The sequence below is a fragment of the Hydra vulgaris genome, chromosome 13 (assembly GCF_038396675.1).
Source record: "Hydra vulgaris chromosome 13, alternate assembly HydraT2T_AEP".
Classification (NCBI taxonomy): Eukaryota; Metazoa; Cnidaria; class Hydrozoa; order Anthoathecata; family Hydridae; genus Hydra; species Hydra vulgaris.
The window spans coordinates 44,333,524-44,353,427 of NC_088932.1; the positions used below are offsets into that span (position 1 = coordinate 44,333,524).

General features: G+C 25.8%; 1 protein-coding gene across 2 annotated transcripts in view; it reads right to left on the reverse strand.

Annotated features, from left to right (window-relative positions):
• The window catches only part of LOC136089327 (uncharacterized), an 86,033-nt gene that overhangs the window by 10,391 nt on the left and 55,738 nt on the right, over positions 1-19,904 (reverse strand). For both annotated transcript variants that reach the window (XM_065815291.1, XM_065815292.1), the window contains exons 4-5: positions 11,135-11,177; positions 4,093-4,264 (exon numbers count right to left, since the gene is read on the reverse strand). In XM_065815291.1, the coding sequence (XP_065671363.1) occupies positions 4,093-4,264; positions 11,135-11,177 (215 nt within the window). The remainder of the gene's footprint in view (positions 1-4,092; positions 4,265-11,134; positions 11,178-19,904) is intronic.

The following is a 19,904-nucleotide window of genomic DNA, read 5'->3' on the forward strand; positions in this document are numbered from 1 at the left end:
AACGTAAAGTTTATTTGTCTAAGTAAAAAATAAAGTTCAATCTTTCATGAATTTTCGCAAACTTTTTTATTTTATTTCGCAAACTTTTTTATTTAATTTAATTATAAAATATTTTCTCATTATATCACCAATTTCCCAACTGTCCTAATGCGTGGCAAGGAAATTACCAACTTTTCTGTTTCAAATCTTCTAAGGGAAGGGGGTGGAAACTCCCCCTTAAACCCTCCCCTCCCATTCCCCTATCATAAAGCGACGCCGCTCGTAGCATGTTTGACATATATATATATATATATATATATATATATATATATATATATATATATATATATATATATATATATATATATATATATATATATATATATATATATATATATATATATATATATATATATATATATATATATATATATATATATATATATATATATATATATATATATATATATATATATATATATATATATATATATATATATAGAAACAATATTAACTGGTTATTACTGCGCCAATCAAATAATATAAATAATAATTAAATCATTAAGTAATAGTTTAAAATCAAATAATATATATAAAAAATCAAGTGTATCAAGTTTTAATTTAAAAAAAAATTTTTAAATTCCCCTTGGTAAAAAGTAATATTAATATAGTGGTTACAAGGGTTTTGATTATTTACGGACTCGACCGCTCTACTTTACTACTTCTTAACAATTTTTATTTTTTTTTAAATTATCTGGTATCTTAGTTATATATTATAAATAACTTAAAAAATGAACTCGTTTTACTATTCCACTTTTACGTAAAACTACAGTTTTAGCACTACGGCTATTTAATTTTAAAAACTACATTGTAAATTTCTGTCAAAGTTTTATTAAGTGACTTGGTAATATTTTAAAATAAGATTGTTAAGAAGATATTTAAAGTTTTCATGCAGGTCTTCTTCGTAAGCTCACTTCTTACGCTGTATCAAGTAACAAATTTAAGACTATTGAATTCTTTCTTACCAATCGTTGTATAAAAGTTTTTCACCATGGACACCTCTCAACATTTTCTGGAACATGTTGAATTCTATACTAAAATAATGGTAATGAGTAAACCCTTATTTTGGTTTTATAAAAGAAGCTTGAAAATATTTGTATTATGGTTAGTATTTGTATTATGGTTAATGGATGTACAATGTAAAGAACTGCCAAAAAAGCACACATATGCTGGTAAAACTTTCGAACAAGGTTGTTAATTACGTTGGCTCAATATTGATTGACTAAGTTGTTTTGATATCATTTTGGTTACATTTGCGACGTCGCAAAAAAAGACAGAATTGCTTCAAAACTGAACACTTTACAAAAATAAAAAAAGGCGTTTTGAAACATATTTTGGTGGTAATGTATAAAAGAGTCACTAATACGTCTTATCCACGTTTTTTTTAGGCTAGGACTGACCTTTAACCCTGTAGAACCCATAATCTAGCTCCTATGTTATAAAAAAACTTGCTTGCGCAAGTTATTACTACTAGATTATTTTTATATTTTTAAAGCTAAATTTTTTATTAGTAACATTAAACCTTTTCAGGGATTCTTTAATTTTTGGTTGCAGCTATTTTATTCTAATGAAAAAAGTATAATAAAGTGCCTAAAAGATATATTAATAGGTCTTTAAAAAGGTGCCTTTCATAATAGTTCATTTTTATTTAATGTATTCAAACAATGCACTTACGATTATGTCCTCACTTAAATAAAAATTTCAGTTTCAAATTATTTTTTTATGAAATTATTTATTTTTACAGATTGCAATGCTTTTTCTGCTCTTTTTTTTTTTTTTTTTTTTTGCACATATTGAGCTCTTTTGTGTGCATAAGTGGAAATATGTCAATTTCATTAGTAGAAACTAGGTAACAAACTAGGTCATGAACGCATGAACTAATGACGTTATTATTATTATTTGTTTTTTGTGAGATTTGTCTTTAGTAAGTTTAAATAAATAAAACTAATTGAATTTTCGAGTTACTTTATTTCAGTGACTTTTAACATCAAATTCGAATTACTGTAATGTATTTCAGTGAATCCATTAGAACTCGTTTTAATATTGTTTTTTCATGCAAGATTTTGATTTTTCTCTCTTTTCTATTATTACTTACCAATTTTTTCAAAAAACTTTCCTTAAAATTACTTGAAAATACATTAAAAACGTCTGACTATTCTGAATAAATCCTTAAAAATCTATGGAGTACTTTTTCTTATATCTAACAAAAGTCCTTAAAATATTTATTTAATTTAAAAATCCAAAACAAAGCAAAAAAATATTTTTTTCCAGTTCTAAAGCTATTGTGCTCTACTATGCGTTGCCAGCAACAAAAATTCAAATTTATCACAATGTTGTTGTATTTTATGTTGCAGAAGTGTAATATATTACGTCGATTCAAAGTTCTATATTTTGCTTTGGCTTAATATTGCATTTATTGTTTATTGAGAAAAGATTAGACTTTTTGGTAGTTATTTTTTATAATTTTACATATATATCATACAATCACCAACCATTTATTACACATATTAATAAAGGATGCTTTGTTTGTGGTTTTGTATTTTAAAATTTTACTGAAGATTTTAAGATATATATTTTTTTACTTGCATTCATATATATTAAATCAATGTTGGGTTGTACATCGTTTCATACTTTATCCATATACATTGAATCAAATTTATATATACTTATATTAATAAATTTTGTGTTGAGATGGTAAAAATAATCAAGTTTTGCAATGTTTTTACATACTTTGGCTCTGTATTTGTGCTGGCTGTTTTTAATGCGTCGTTATTAAGTCTTTGATCTATAATATCGTTAAAAACATCACATTGGATCAAAGTTGGATTTGCATAAGAAAAACCACAGCCAACGTTCAGTTATTATTTAAAATATGTTATTATAATGCATGCGTGTTAGCTGGGTGAGAAATAGGTTTTCCAAAACTTTATATTATAAACAGTTAAGAATTTTAAATAATACATTCATATATAAAAGATTTATCTTTTAAGTATAATTATATAATTCCGATTTATAAAATTTCAAGTTTCTGAAGGAGGATGATGCCACATAAATATACACTTTTTATTAGACAGTTAAACTCTTAAAAAAGAAAGGCGAAATTTTTATGAAATAATTTTTGTTAAAAAATTAAAATTCAATAAATAATTCTATATTTACAAATGTTTTGCGACGTTGTGGCAAGAAACTACTATTGAAAGTAGAATATGGTAGAAAATATTCTTTTTATCTATCTTTGAAATAGAGAAAAGTAAGTTTAAAGTAAAAGATAATTGTTTAAAATGGTACTACATAACACACAGATCATTAGTTAAAAGATTCAAACCAAATTGAATCTCTTTTTAAAGTATAGGAAACCTTACTACTACTCGTGCAGTAAACCTTATACCAACTATGTACGATTAGGGCTCGGTAAAATGACAAAATAATACCTTCTACTTGCCCCGACAGTGTTTTTAATTATAAACTTTCAAATTGTTAAAGATATTAAACGGCAAAATAAACAAACAAACAATCAATTTCATTTAAAACCATTTAAGAACCTTCAGACTAAGTGTTAAAACAGGGCAATTTTAGAAGATAAGCAAAAAGTTGTGATAAATAAAGTCCACAACTCAAAGTCATTGATTAGTCAACAAAAATCATAACTCATCATCATAGACAGGTAACAATATATAAATCACAACTTTAAAACATATAAATCACTCTACAAACTTAGAGTTATTACAATGACAAAAGTGTCACCATCAAAGTTTTAATTTAGATGAAAAAGAAAAAATCAAAATTTAGAAGAAAAAGAAAAAAAAGAAAAAAAGAAAAAAAACATAAAAACTAGCTTTCACTGCAAATTTAGAAAAATAAAAAGCATATTCAAGTTTGGGTAATAACACCCAACCAAAATATGCATTTACTTTAAACTCAAAATATTTTAAGATGAAGCTTCAAATCATATTGTAAAATTTTTTTAAATTAATAAAAATTAATGAAAAAAATAAGTAAACCCTACCACTTTCCAAGAAATCTTCTGCTTTTATTTACTAATAATATACATACCTCAAGAAGAATAATTTTTCCATTTTTTTTCACAAACGACTCATTAAACTTTAAATCGCCCCACAATAAACCTTTAAATACCAAAAGTGTATCTGGTCTTAAATTAACTGTTACATTCTCGAGATAACATACGCAGTTTGTTGTCAAGTTTATTTGAATATAAATTTCTTCACTAATAAAAAACGTTTCTTAAGTATACCTTAAAACATAAAAATCTATAAAATCACAAGAAAGCATCAATTATTAAATTAATGAGCACAAATATATAGAAGATAATCATATTGTCTTCTTTATTTATTCATACATACATACATACATACACGCAAACAGACATACATGCATACATAAATGCATAAATACATACATGCATATATACATACATACGTACATATGCTTATGCATTCAAAGAATGGGTTTGGTAAAGAACGTTTTTTTTTTTACATGTCTACGAGAGTATAATGATTAGGCTAAGAAACATAAAAAATAAGATAAGGTATTTAGATATTGATAATTGTTTTAGTATTAAACAAAGAAGACTTATAATAATAGAACGGAAGTGAGGTGCAACCACCAATGTTTTTTATGGCATAATTTCTTTTTTAATTGTATAGTAACGGATTAAACATGAAAAAACAAAAAAAAATTTATACCTCCTCTGCTTAAAAACTCTTAAGGGAGCCAATTATTTTCATAGAAGATTCTTTATAAATGTTATATGTAAACAGCTCAATAAAAAACGCAAAATATCAAAGTTGCAAAAATTATATTAATGAAATAAATTTTAATTACGAAAACTATTTATTTGATTTGTTTTACTGGTCTACCACCTTCACTTATTTATAACTTTTAATTTATTTTTTTAATAAAGTAAGCTAAACAGGTAAATTTGATTTGATTGCATTTAAATATAGATTAAAATTCAATTTTCCATTGCATTATGGCAGTGGGTGAGTTTAATATATAAGTTGTGAGGTGTAGCGGAACATTAAACAAGCAACCTTTTATGATGCCTTTGGCGTAGAGCGGAAAAGTTTCCTCACTACATAAGTTACTTCTGCTAAAAATTCCACCAATCTGGAAAAGAGTTTTTTGTTCTCGAAAGGTACATGAAATTTTTAAAGTGTTAGGCATTGCCATTTCCTTATGTATATAAATAAGGATATAACTTTTCTAAATTGTAGAAGAGACCCAATAAACCCATCACCCGTTTTTTATGACCACACGCTATTTTCGAGACCTCCAAAGGCAGTTTATTTGTTCTTTCCAGAGCTTATGTATACCATGGTAACTTTATAAAAGTCCAGTCAATTAATATTGGTCCTTCCAGCATGATTTTCAAGTGTTTTGTTGTCAGATCATTTAGTATTGGTGGTGAACTTTGTTGGAGGACCAGTCAATTACGGCAAACTTTAGAGCAGTCAATCAGGGAAACTTTTCTTCAAAGTTTATTTTTGAAATAAAGAACTAGTCTAAACATTCCCGAATATTTTAATTGGTTCTTGAGCTTTAATAATTTTTAAAATACCAAGAGTTCTGATATATATATATATATATATATATATATATATATATATATATATATATATATATATATATATATATATATATGTATATATATATATATATATATATATATATATATATATATATATATATATATATATATATATATATATATATATATGTATATATATATATATATATATATATATACATATATATATATATATATATATATATATATATATATATATATATATATATATATATATATATATATATATATATATATATATATATATATATATATATATGTATATATATATATATTATTGTGAATGACACAGAAGTGAACGGACGTGTTTTTCTTGCGAAAAAAAAAGAGGATAAATTTAAAGATTCCGAAATCTCAATACAGTTAGTAAAGCAAATTTTTGAAAAGATGTTGCAGCAAAAGGATATTTTGAAATTGATAAGCGGTAACTTGAAATTTACTAATGAACGAATTGACGGGTTACTAAAAGATATTAGTACAATTAAAGCCACTTGCGAATCTTTAAAAAGAGAAAATGAAATAAGAAAAGCTGATCAAGTAAAGTTAAACAGTCAGTTGCTAAATTACGAAAAAGTACAAAAGGATATTGAAGAAAGTTTATCGTTTTATCAAGATTGTCACGATAAAAAGGTTACTGACCTAGAGAAAAAAATTTATTCAAAATCTAGTTTAGGAAGTGAAGACAAAACAAAAAAACGATAACTCGAAGATCGGCAAAGAAGAATCAACTTAAGATTCGAGGGAATAACTAAAAACGAGTCGGAAAGTTGGGATGTTTCGGAAATAAAAATAATAAATATTCTTGAAAATAATCTAAATGTAAATGGAGTGAAAATCGAAAGAGCTCATCGGGAGGTAAGCCTTATACCAACAAGCAAGAACATTTGTGATTAAGTTACTCGATTATAAAGATAAAATAAAAATTCTGATAAATAAAAAAAACTTAAGGGTTCGGGAATATTTATAAACGAGGATTTCTCTGTCGAAACATCGTTAATACGAAAAAAATTGTTTAAAGAAAGAAAGTTACAAAGGAACAACAGTAAGTATTGTATTGTTATATATGATAAATTAATTGTAAAGGATTTTAAAAAATCAAATATTTGAATTATTTTATTTCATTTTTTTATTAAAATTACTCTTATTTAAAATGGCTGACGAAACTGACAGATCCGACTTTGAGTTTAAAACGTTTGAAATTAATAATTCAACATTTTTAAATCAAAGTTCGGATCCTGATATTTATTTTTATAATAACGATGAAGTTATTAAACATATTAGCCCATCATGTTATAACTCAAACTCAAAAAATATCACGGAAGGAATGGACGATAACTCATTTTCAAATCTCCATGTTAATATTAGGAGTATTCAAAAAAATTTTGAATCATTGAAACATATAATATAGGTAATAATATAGGTTAAACCTGATGTATAATATAGGTTATACCTGATGACGCTGATCACGATAGATCAGCGAAATATCAAAATAATTATATATTATTAAAAAATATATATAAATATTTAAAAAAAGTTTATACGCAGCCGTGTTTATTGAATTCTACCCATATTTTAACGTATAACAAGAAAATAACTTTCAAAGATTATATATATATATATATATATATATATATATATATATATATATATATATATATATATATATATATATATATATATATATATATATATATATATATATATATATATATATATATATATATATATATATATATATATATATATATATATATATATATATATATATATATATATATATCTTGTAACTATTGCAGCTCTTTTTTTCTTGCGCGTTTGCATACTTGGATTTTTGTATTCTATGATAATCCACTTGAGTTATCATGAATAAAAAAAAAGAAATTGCTTTTACTCAGCGATATTTGGAGTAATTGGTCAGTTTTACGTGATTAACATATTTAGCATTTTTACTTAAGTTTTTTTTCGCCTATAGCTAAGCAATTACTACGCGTTTTGAAGTAAATTGTTCAGTTTTACGTGAATAATTTTTTAAGATGGTCCGATACTAAAAAAAAAATCAAAAAATCAGTTTTTACAAAAATTATATATTCTTGAAATCCAAACATTCTACATTCCATTTAAGTATAAATCATTATAGCAAATGATTTAAAAAATACTCTAAAATAGCAATTTTTGTGGTGAGCTTATAATATTTTTTTAGCAACATCCTTACTAACAGGTCGTTTATATTAGAATGTAGGGGTTTTAGAGTGTTGCGCCATTTACTCTTGATATGGATTTAGTTTTTGACACTGGTGCCAATAACTTTTTATGTTTATTTTCCTGAATAAGTCATGATTTTTAAGAACAGTTGTTATGTTTACATACGTTACTTTAATATACAAAAAACTATAAGCCTTGTGTTTTGTTTTATTTACTTTGTGTTTGTTTTGTCATAGGAAAAAATAGATATGATTCAATTTTAAGAAAATGAGCAGTTGGTAATACGATATTTACATATACTTATTTTAAAGGTAATTAATTTTTCTCAGCACCTACATTCTGCATTTCAACTGGTTTGACTTCACAATTGGAAATCACTAATTTAACTTAATCAAAAATCTTGACATCAACATCTTCAAAAACGTTGTCACATAGCAGTAATAATAGTAATGGTAAAAAATTAATTATTTAAATAAGTTTTTGTAATTAATTTAACCTTAATGACACATTAAACATCAGTTGTTACTTTGATTGGACATGTTCCACAATGTCACAACAATTCAATTAAAATCTCAACTAATTTATGAAAAAAAAATTGCCTGTGTTTTAAACATTTCTTGTGCAAAGTTTTTGTGCAGTTGAAAGCAGTCTTTTTATTCTAGCAAAGAAATTTTTTCCAAGGTTTTGAAATGTCACCGTTTAAAATAAATCATAGATCTGCTTTGTCATGAGAGAGATAGGAAAAGGTCATTATTGGTTTAAAAAAACTTTGTTACCTGATGAGTTTACCTCCTCCAATAATTATAAAAGCATTTAATAATATCGAAGATAAAATTCATATCATACTTTAAAGTGTAGTTTATGTGAAAATAAAAAAATGCAACAAATGAATTTCGATACTTTAACATAGATATACAACAAAATGACTTTAATATTAATGCAGCAGCTGATGTTGTTGTTTTCTATGACAGGAAAAAAAAAAGACTCATTCCTCATTTAATGTGTTGTCACTGTTATTGTCAATGACTCAGGCAAATGTGTATCCTATCAGTTTTTTTAAAAATATGCAATGCGTATGGGAATCATGGGAATCAAGAAAAGTCTGCGATGCAGATCTTAATGAAAATATGAAGCGTTGTCCTAAAGATGTTTTTGTTGGTTGTACCTCTATGGAAATAAGTATTGCATTAGCATTAATTTCATTGAATAATTGTATTTCTGGAATAATGGACATATTTGAATATTTAAATGTACCTCTTGTAAATGTATATTTTGTAAATTTTTGTAAAATGTACATTTTGAATTTGTAAAATTTGTAAAATGTACATTTTGAATATTTAAATGTACACCAGTTACATTTGCTACTTACTACATTACCGAGGCAGACCAAGAAAAAAAAGATGATCTTAAAGAAAAGTTGCTTGACTCCATAGAACAAAGAAGACATAGCAGACTTCATAAAGCAAAGTAGTTTCGTGCACAACAAAAAGGTTTTACTAATATAGTAAATGCAAGTCTTATGAAGCAGGAGTGTTTTAGATTTTAGTTATTTGTTATTGTTTTAATTAAAGTTATTTTAACGTTGTTATTGTAATTTGTAACTTAATATTAAAGCTTTTTATGGTTGATTTAATAATTTTATTTTGGTTATATATTTTTCAAATAATGGAGTTTTCCTATTTTTTTATTTTTCAATAATGCTTAGATTTAATGTTTTGCAATAATTTTGTTATCTTTAGATATATTTAAAACTTTTCTTTATTAAATATTTAACTTTTGTTTTTCTCAATATATGAGTTTCTTTCACGCTACGTTAAATATATTGTGATTGGTTTGTCTGATTGTGATGAAATTTTCATATTGTTGTTTATTTTATATATGTACATTCACCTTACCAAAATAATTCATGTTAGTAAACTAGTTCCTAAAAAGGTCTAGGTTTATAGCCTTTTCATGCCTATTCTTTAGGCCTGTAACCAGTTTTCTTACAAAAGCTTAAATAATTTGTCAAACCATTTGATTTTAGCATGGTGAGTGTAATCAATCGATATTAAAAAGTTGTGAAAATTTCATGGTTATACTTTTATTAATTTACATAAAATACCTATGCATTTTTAAAGTTTTGGTTTAATTAGTATAGGACCACCATAGGCAATTTTGCTCAAATTTTTATTCGCGTAAAGCTGAGCAGTTACTCTAACAACACTGAGTATAAGCAATTGCCTTTTTCTACCCACCCGGTCTATCTTGCTAAAATATATTCAACAGTAATAATCAAATCGTAGTTTTAACCTCGAGATAATACCTGCAGTACAGAGATAGTGTTTGTACTTATATACATATTACAGAACTGTTCACTTTAATATTAGGAGATTTTTTTACAGTTGAGAAAAAACTTAGCGTAATAACAAAGCCACATTTTTAATATAATTGCTACGTCCTGGTTCCATTAACTATTTTATTTATTTTAATAGCAAAGGCTTTTTTTTTTTAACAGAAAGACTAAACATTTAAATCAATGTAAGACCTACAATGCATTGTTTTGCAGGATGATTCTTTTAAACTTATATCTTGTAAATGTTTCATTATGTAACAGAAAAATTTTATAATAGTTCTTATTTATTAAAAAAAAAAAATAGCATTTTATCTGTCGATATTTTCTACCTATATTCCTTGTGGTATTTACCATATAAAAAAAATTTTGAACAAAAATACAATCACCACATGAACTACATACGGAAAAAAACACGCTTTTCCAATGTGGCAATTTCCAAATATAACCCATGTAGGATTTACCATATAAAACCCGTGGTACAAAAGAATAATCCTGCATACGTTATTTGTGGAAAAAACTTGTATCCAATGTACAATTTTTACTGGGATCGGCTTTTTAGAAGAGATTGCTATGATGTGTAATAAAAAAAGATATATGATAAGTAACCTTCTCAGGTATAGTGATATTCTCTGGAGCCTTGGAGAGGTAATTTTATTTTTTAGTAATAAAACTATAATATTAATAATATCAATAATAACAATAATAAAACTGATATTCTTAAACATTTAATATTTAAATGTAACATTGAGTTTATGATCTATAAATATTTTATAAATTATTTAGAAAGTCCTTAAACAATTATAAAAAAACAAAGTAAGTTAAATAAAAATATAAATTAGTATCAAATTAAATAAAAAAACATATACTAAAAAACAATAAGAAATGAACGATAAAAAAACAATAGAAAAACAATAGAAAATGGAAAACATTAAAAACATCTATAAGTTTACTTTTGATTCCTACCAGACATCATAGTTAATAAACCACAAGTCTCTAAATAATGTAAAAAAATGATATATGTTATTGATTTTTACAATTTTATTACTTTAATATTTTTGCCATCACTTTAGAACTTACTCATATGTTACTAAACATCAAACTGTGACCAAAACTGATCTCTAAGACGCGACACACACACAATAACTATAATTATAACAGCCACACTTCTTTATCAAATTTACTCCTATGTTTAATTATAAAATAGCTTTAAATTCAATTGCAAATATTTGCAGATAATTAATTGTTAAATTAATAAAATAACTTATTGTTTTCAAACAATAACTTTCTAATTTTTTTGTTAACTAGTCCTTTACATAGTTACACCAGGTAAAACACTTAAATGATTATTTTAAGTTAGAGCCATTTAATTTATAGAATTATTGGGTTTCGTTAGAAAAATATAATTTTTGGAAAGTGGAGTATTAAAACTAGTTTTTAACAAGTTTCATTTAAAAATTTTAAAGCAAGTGAAAAACTGTACATTGATACAATGTTTATGTTTTTTATTTGAAGAAAAAACTTAGTTTTATCATTGACAACCCCAGAATACGCCGAAACTTTGACGATTTGTGGATACCAAAAACAAATCTTGAACAATTTTATAGCTCTAAAGATTGTGATATTTCTGAAAATTTAACTTTAGTGGTAATGCAAATTCGCTTTAATATTACAAGGTCATTTTATTGATATTATTATTATCTTAATATTAATATTACAGAAACGTATAATGTTTAATCTTTAGTGTTTAATGTTTAATGTCATTTATTAGTTATGCTTTGAAAGAACGCTTTCTCTAAATGCACGCGGTCATTGGAGCAAGATCTCTTAAGCGAGTTAAAACTTTTTTCATTATGAAATTTAATTATTAGTTTAAATTTATTTCATAAGGAATCATTCCATAATAAATAACCATCGTTAAGATCATATTATAATTGAAGTAAGTATATAGAACAGTTGTATATACATTTTTAATAGATAAAGTAGAAAGGATTTAATCTTTTATTAGATAAAGTAGCAAGGATTTTAAGTAGGAAGGTCTTTAATTTTTTAAATCGTTTATATTTTGTTTGTTTTAGCTTTTCTTTTAACAGCGTTATTATTTTATTTTTTAGAAAGAAAATAGAAGTATGGATGTTATTTAAAGTTATACTTATGCTATTTCCATAAAATACTACTTTAAAATTTCTGTGATGCTATTAAATATTTGTGTTCTTTTTTAGAAAACTTAGAAAAAGTAAGTTAAAATTTTGGCAAACAATGACATGGCATGTCACATGGCACTATATGTAAAGGTTAAATTTTTTTTTGAGGATTACAGTTCTTATAAAAAAAAAGTAAGGAGTATTGTTTGTAAATATATTTTGTTTATTTTGAATCTTTTTATATTTTCTCGCGCCATTTTTAAAATTTTTGTTTGTACACGTTTATTGTTTGCATTTATGCTTTTATGATATGTATGTGTATGTGGTAATAAGTGCTTTATAGTTGTTGTATTAATGTGTTTTTATAATAGTGTAAAGTTTTATTTTATTATTTGTGTATGCGTTAATATGTGTTATAAATTGTTTTTAAAAACGTATTTAAATATGTATATAAGGTATATATGTTTTTATTATGCTGTTTCAAAGTGCTGTGACTTTGTAAATGTGTAGAATAAGATTTGTCAACTTTGCCAGCCAAGTGATGAACTTATAACAGAGGGTAACACGATAATCATTAGTGTCAAAAAATACATAATAATGTATATTACTAACAATTTACTGAATGTTCTTACTTATGTTCTGTTAAATATGAATGTTATCTTACTTACTGTTATAAATATATTATATTAACTTAAGGTGTGTGCTATGGTTGTGTGTTGTTGCTGTGATTTTTTTTTGTTATCTTTTAAGTTGATAGACATTTGGCTTATTTTCATGTTGGTGTCTATTGTTAAAAATGATAAATAGATAATTTTATTAAAAATCACTGCTTCTAATTATTCACTAAAAGCCAATATAAATTATTTTGCCATATATACAATTTGTTTTATCTCAATTTCATTTTTTTCATATTTTAGATTTACCAGATAATTTATTAATGTGGTATAGAAGAACAAAATATTATAAAATTTTGTGAATTTTTAAAAAAAACGTTTACTAATAATTTTTTTTGAAGAAATAATTTTTAAGTTAGCAACGAAGGGTTTACAACGTTTTTTTTTTTAACTTTTCTGTGTTAGTAGTATGTTTATTATTAGAATTGTATGTTTTAAATAATTTTTTTTATTATTATTTGCAAAGATAAGTTTTTTTCAAACATCTCTTAGCTGATATATATATATATATATATATATATATATATATATATATATATATATATATATATATATATATTTTTTAAGTCATAAGATTATTGAATAATTTATTTTAAATGACAGTCTGTATTGGTAATTTAAGACCAAATCAAGATGTTTCGCCGATATGTTGTCAACTACACATCTATGATCCACTTGCAGCAGTAAATTTTAAAATGCAACAACGTGGTAATGATCTTTGCTTAAGTGATTAAATGTTTCGATTGCAAACTAATATTAGTGAAGAGAACCCATTTGTTCTTGCATTTAAAAACATGGCTGAAGTGGAAAATGAAGAAATTCGTCGAGCAGCTCTAAAAGGTCGCTCAGTGTTAGTTGTAAAAATGTGTTTACTTGAAGGGCATGATAGACGTCGCTATAACCTTCATTCACATCATGAAGTTGCAGTTGTATTGGTTGGTAAAGATGTTACACCAACTGCTTCCAGGGAAGTTATTATTTACCCAAAAGGTCACCCTCTTGAAACTATTTTAAGTATGGTTAGCAACTTAAATCAAATGGTTTATCCTCTAGTTTTTCCGATAGGTGATGCTGGTTCGCATAATCAATTGGTCCACAACCCTGAACGTGCATAATTGGTTGGAAATCATGTTACATTATCTTAGTAATACAATTTTAAACTTTCAGTTAGATGACTTTTTTCATCACTCTTTTATGGCAAAAAACTGTTTCAGCAATATGCAGTTGATGCGTATGTTTAAACTGAAGGCCAGCGCCTTGGTTTTATCAGAAATAACCAAAACAACTGAGGAGCAAGCAGCATGATGTCTTACAAAAACATGTAAACAACCTTAAAAATGATCATAATATTAGACCAAGGCGTATTGTAGTTTTGCCATCAACTTATGTAGGAAGTCTTAGAGCTTTAAAGGAAAACTTTGAAGATGCTATGGCTATAATTAAAAAGTATAGTAAACCAGATCTTTTTATTACTTTAACTTGCAACCCAAAATGGCGCGAGATAACTGAAAATTTACATCCAGGTCAGACAGCAAATGATAGAACTGACTTGGTTACCCGAGTATTTAAACTCAAATTAAATAACCTTCTCAATGACATATTTAAGCACGGTGTATTAGGGATAGTTGTAACACATGTTCAGGTCATTGAAATTTAAAAGCGTGCTTTGTGCATTGTTAGAGCAAATGAGTCGATTGATTAAAAGATTTTCGGAGATGCTGATCAAAATGATTTTTATAAACGCGTGATTTTAACACCAACTAATATTGATTCATTATCAATTAATGAAGAAGTGCTTGAATGTCTGCCGGGTGAGGTTAAAATTTATTTAAGTGCTGATTAAATTGATACTGATGACTTTAATAAAAGAAATAACTTTCCTGTTTAGTTTTGAAGCAGCCTTATTCCTTCAGGTATGCTGCCTCATTGTTTAAAATTGAAAATGGTTGTGTAATTATGCTACTTAGAAATTTAGATCTGAAAGCTGGGCTATGCAATGGTACTCGAATGAAAGTTTGTGCTCTTCAAAATAATTATATTAATGCAGAGGTTTTGACATGTGTTTCCGGTGGTAAACGGATTTTTATTCCCCAAATTCAGTTGGGTCCATCAAATTCTACTTTACCTTTTGTTCTGAAACATCGTCAGTTTCCTGTTAATTTGGCTTAATCAATGACAATTAATAAATGTTAAGGTCAAATATTTGATAGAGTTGGGGTATATCTCAAAAAACCGTGTTTCTCTCATGGTCAACTATATGTTGCATGTTCAAGAACTTGAGCATTTAATAGTTTGTTTTTCAAAATTAATAAACTTCTTATTCTAGGTATGGTAGGTGGAAAGTGTTACACAAATAATGTTATATTTTCTAATGTTCCTAATTTATAGTCTTTAGATTTTCATTTCGAAAATTTACTGTTTTTTGGTTTTGAGCACATTTTTTATGTATAACTTTATTTATTATTTTAATATTTTTTCAGGGTTTTTTGATAAATATATTTGATAAATATATGTCATTTAATATTTTTATAAAATGTGTTTATATGTTTTATATAAAACCATATTTGTTTAAATTTGTTTATCTGCAAAATTTATGTTGTTTCCATGTTTTCAAAGTGGTGTGACTTGGCATTACGTTTAGCAAGATTGATAACCTTGCCAGCCAAGCAGTGTAATTATAGCAGAGGTGTGACTTGTCATCATTTAGTGCCAGGCGGTGTTACTGCTTTAGTGTTAAGTTGTGTTGTCTAGCCATTTTTTATTATTCTGGAAACACATAATGTCTGTTAATGTTTAGCGTAATGTGTATGAGAGAGTATTAAACCTCGATCTTTAAATCTAGAGAGTTTTAATGTCCTAATTTTGAAGTAATTGAATAATTAATATTGAATATAAAAGCAAATATACTTTTATGCATTTATATGTTTAGTAAAAAGATAAATATAGTTAACTTAAAATTGGTTTTCTAATTTTGTCTTTCATACTTCAATTTAGTTTCTTTTTTTCGCTGGATTTTAGGTTCAAGGGTGTAAATATTCTATTGTTATGTGTTATTGTTGTGATGTTTTATGTTGATAGACTGCTTGGCTTACCTTCACGTTGGTGTCTATTGTTAAAAATGAATTTTTAGTAGTTTCATTATTTGAACTTACTGGTTTAATTTATTTACTAAAAGCCAAGACAACGTTTTGCTAAAAATGCAATTTATATCTTAATTTGATTTTTATTTTTTTTTGTGTTGTTAATCCTTTTGTACTTAAACTGAATTTATAGTTACATTGTCTTTATTAAAAACTTGAATTCTCTTAATAAAACTAACTTTATTCTCCTGGCCATCATTAAGGCAAAAACGAGGATGGGAGGTCCTTTATTAGTGTCAAAATATTGACGAAAATTAAATTCCGATTAACAAAAAGTATTTTTAGTAAATGGTAGCAAAAAAACTATTGCAACAAAAAGGCAATACAAATAAAATAAAAATGGTCTGTGTTGACCAGACTTGATAAGACCCGTGTGCGGTCAGCTTGGTTCACAAACATGAATCTATGTCTCGTTAAAAACTATGAACGTAACGTAACCTTTAAAAGCCAATTTAAAACAGTTTTGGTAGGTAAATGTGATAGTACATTGTAAGTATAAATGTTTAAGTATAGTAAAAAAAAGCTAATTTAAGTTTATTTGGCTCATAAAAAAGATTTAAGACTTAGTTGATTGCGGTTAAACCGCAATAAATAACGATTAGAAGGCTATATGGCCCAGACGGAATATGCGACATAAATATCAAATTTCTATTTTATAATGTATTGTATTTTACGTCTGACGACGATCTGCGCTAAAACAGGTCGAAATATCACAAAAAAGGAAAATTAGTACAATGCTGTTTTGATGTTTCATAACTTATTACATATTTACGTACTTCAAGAAATTTCGCCTAAAAACTCAAATATCAAATTTGTATTTTACATATTTACAAAAAATGGAGTTAAGACAAATTGGCTTTTATGTCCAGATATGTTTATTGCACATATTAGTAAATAAACTAATTAGTTACGTAATGAGTTAGACTCATGAACAGGCAACCGAAAAACAGTTAAATAGTTTTCCAATTTTTTTTTTTTTTTTTTTTTTTTTTTATGTCTACTTATCTGGTACAGTTTTTATTTTAGGTGTGTCATATGACGCATTAATGCATTATAAAAGATCAAAGTTTACATAGTTTTTCGCAGTTTGTTAAACACTTGTTTGATTGTAAATGAACTTTTTTTTGTTTGAAACGTATTTGTACTCAATGTCTTAAATATTTTTAATAAATTTATTTAGTTGAGTGCATTTAACGTTTTACAGACCGTTTCCTTTTTTAAAGAAACATGTATCAAGGGAATACCAAAAAATTAATAAATCATGAGTAATTTACATTCACTTCATAATAATCTTATTAATTAAAGTTCATGTTATAAAAAATATGACAAGAATTTAGCTTTATTTTTTTGTCAATTTAAACCATGATGAAGTGTTATTATTTTGTGTCAGTAACTAAAAACTGTGTTGAAGTTAGTAATGTTTAGGAAAATGGTTCTGCCATACACTGATATGTCAGTTGTAAATTACTCAAATAACGTTGAATAATTGGTAAATTAATTTGTTTTAATTTTACAGATGGTTAAATTTTTTAATTTGAAGGCGTTTTTCTTACCGAGTATTAGTCAAGGTTTCGCAACTTTAAATAGTGAAAAATAACCACTATAAATTAAGTAATAGACCGACTGAACCCGTATAACGGGTTGCTTTATGCTAGTTATTATTATAATTATTATTTTTATGTTTACTCTTATTATATACCACCAGGATCATTTATTTTTGATAATTATTTTAATTTTTGTTGTCGCCACTATTATTAATATTGCTTAAGTTATTATTACATTTATTACATTGTTACTACATATTAATATAAGTTTTTCAAATTCTCGGCAAGAAAGGTAAATAAGTAGATGATTGATATGCAGCTAAAAGCAGTTTAGTCTGTTATAATATGAACGGCATAATGTGGTTTACGTATTAAGGTATACAATGTGGTATAACCTTCCTGAGGAGGAAGATATATGAGCCCATAATGTTTATAAACTTATAAACATTATGGCCTCATATATCTTTCTATATCTACATATTTTTTTTCTCAAACTTTATTTTTTTTAAATCTTGTTATCATTTTTTCTTTTACTTTTTTCGGTTGGATTTTGCAATGAATATTTTTTAAAGTTTGTTTTAAGACATCAAATTTTGCTAAACCTTGTAGGTATCAAAGCTTTTATTTAATGAAAGGATAAAATATTTTAATGCATTGTGTTTGCTCTCAGAAACAACATAAAAATAAGCAAATATTACTTTAAAATGACCGCTAATAAAATCAAAGTTTCATTGTTATTATCTTTATTTCAATATTATTAATACTTGGATTTCATATAAAGTTTTTAGGTACTATTTACGACATTTTAAAAATACTAGATTGAATTCGGGAAACAGTAAAAATATAGTAATTATCTTTTTAGCGGTATTTTAATCGTAGATCTTTAATGATAAGTACATGTGGAACTTTCTAGTACTTTTTGGACTGCTATTGATGTCTTTAAAAATCTCTTAAACTTTTCGGAAGTTTCTAGAGTTTCCTAAAAGTTTATGGAAAATAGCACGACAAGCTCTTCGTTTGGAAATAGCTAATAGTTACATATAAATCTGTATTTGCCAAACTAAAGGCAAGTAATATAAAAGTTCTGTTGCACTTATATTTAATTTTATTGCTTTTCATTAATATATTCAAGTGTAATCTTCAGTCGTAATGTTCTATAAAAAAAGTGCCTTCATGAGTAAAAAAAAAAGACTTGACAAAAGACAAAAATCATGAATGAAAGATTCTTGCACCATTTTATGAATCACATAGGAAAAGAAGAAATTATTCACTTAAGGAAAAACTCAGGAAAATAACTGTATTGTACCAGTCGCAACTAAATATATGTGTTTTACCCGTTTCTGAGAAAATCAATCAAAGGTTAACGAGAACGCATAAAACAAATAGAAAAAGAAGTAAAAGGTATATGGCAAAAGAAATTAAATTTTCCTTATTTATTATTTAAAGTCAAACAGGAAAACTGGATCAAGCGCTAAAAATGTACAATAAATATGTAAAGTAAAGAAAATACGATCCATTAAATGAGGATTTTGACATCACAACAAAATATAGTAAATGGCTCTGCCGTGATACCTAAAATATATATCATCTTTAGGTTAAAAGTAAAAGACTGGTTGGGTGTTCATGTAGAATGATGCTTGTTCAAAAACTGTCCGTCCTTCTTAAAGAATAAAATTGTCCTCAAACGCTACTTTAACAACAGTAACGACAACAGCAACAACGTCAACTTCCACGTTAATGGAAATTGTCTGAGGATTTTGATAAATGTTCCACAGGTACCAGCAAAAATATAGCAAAACCAAAACTGCAATCAAATTTGTAATATTTTCAAAGGCATCAACCAAAAAGCAGTAACCATTTCCCGAAAATTTATTTAAAGGTGAGATTGACTTTGAGAAAAATTTACAATAGATTTAGATCAATAGCAAATTCAGATAAACAATTGAAGAAGCTGTTAAACTTAAAAATGAAGTAAAGAAAGCAGTATAATTAGACTGCTATTTACTGAGCTTTGATAAAAAATAGTAGCTTTGGTTAACATGTTAATCACCAAGAACATCAAGTAATAATGTTGACGAATGAAAAAAGAGAGGTTAAATTACAAGCACACCAGATCTACCAGATGGAAAACTAAATACTGTGGTGAAAGGTATAACAGCTATTCTAGATGAATACAATTTACGGAAGAGTATAAGATAATTTTAGCGGACTCTACAAAAGT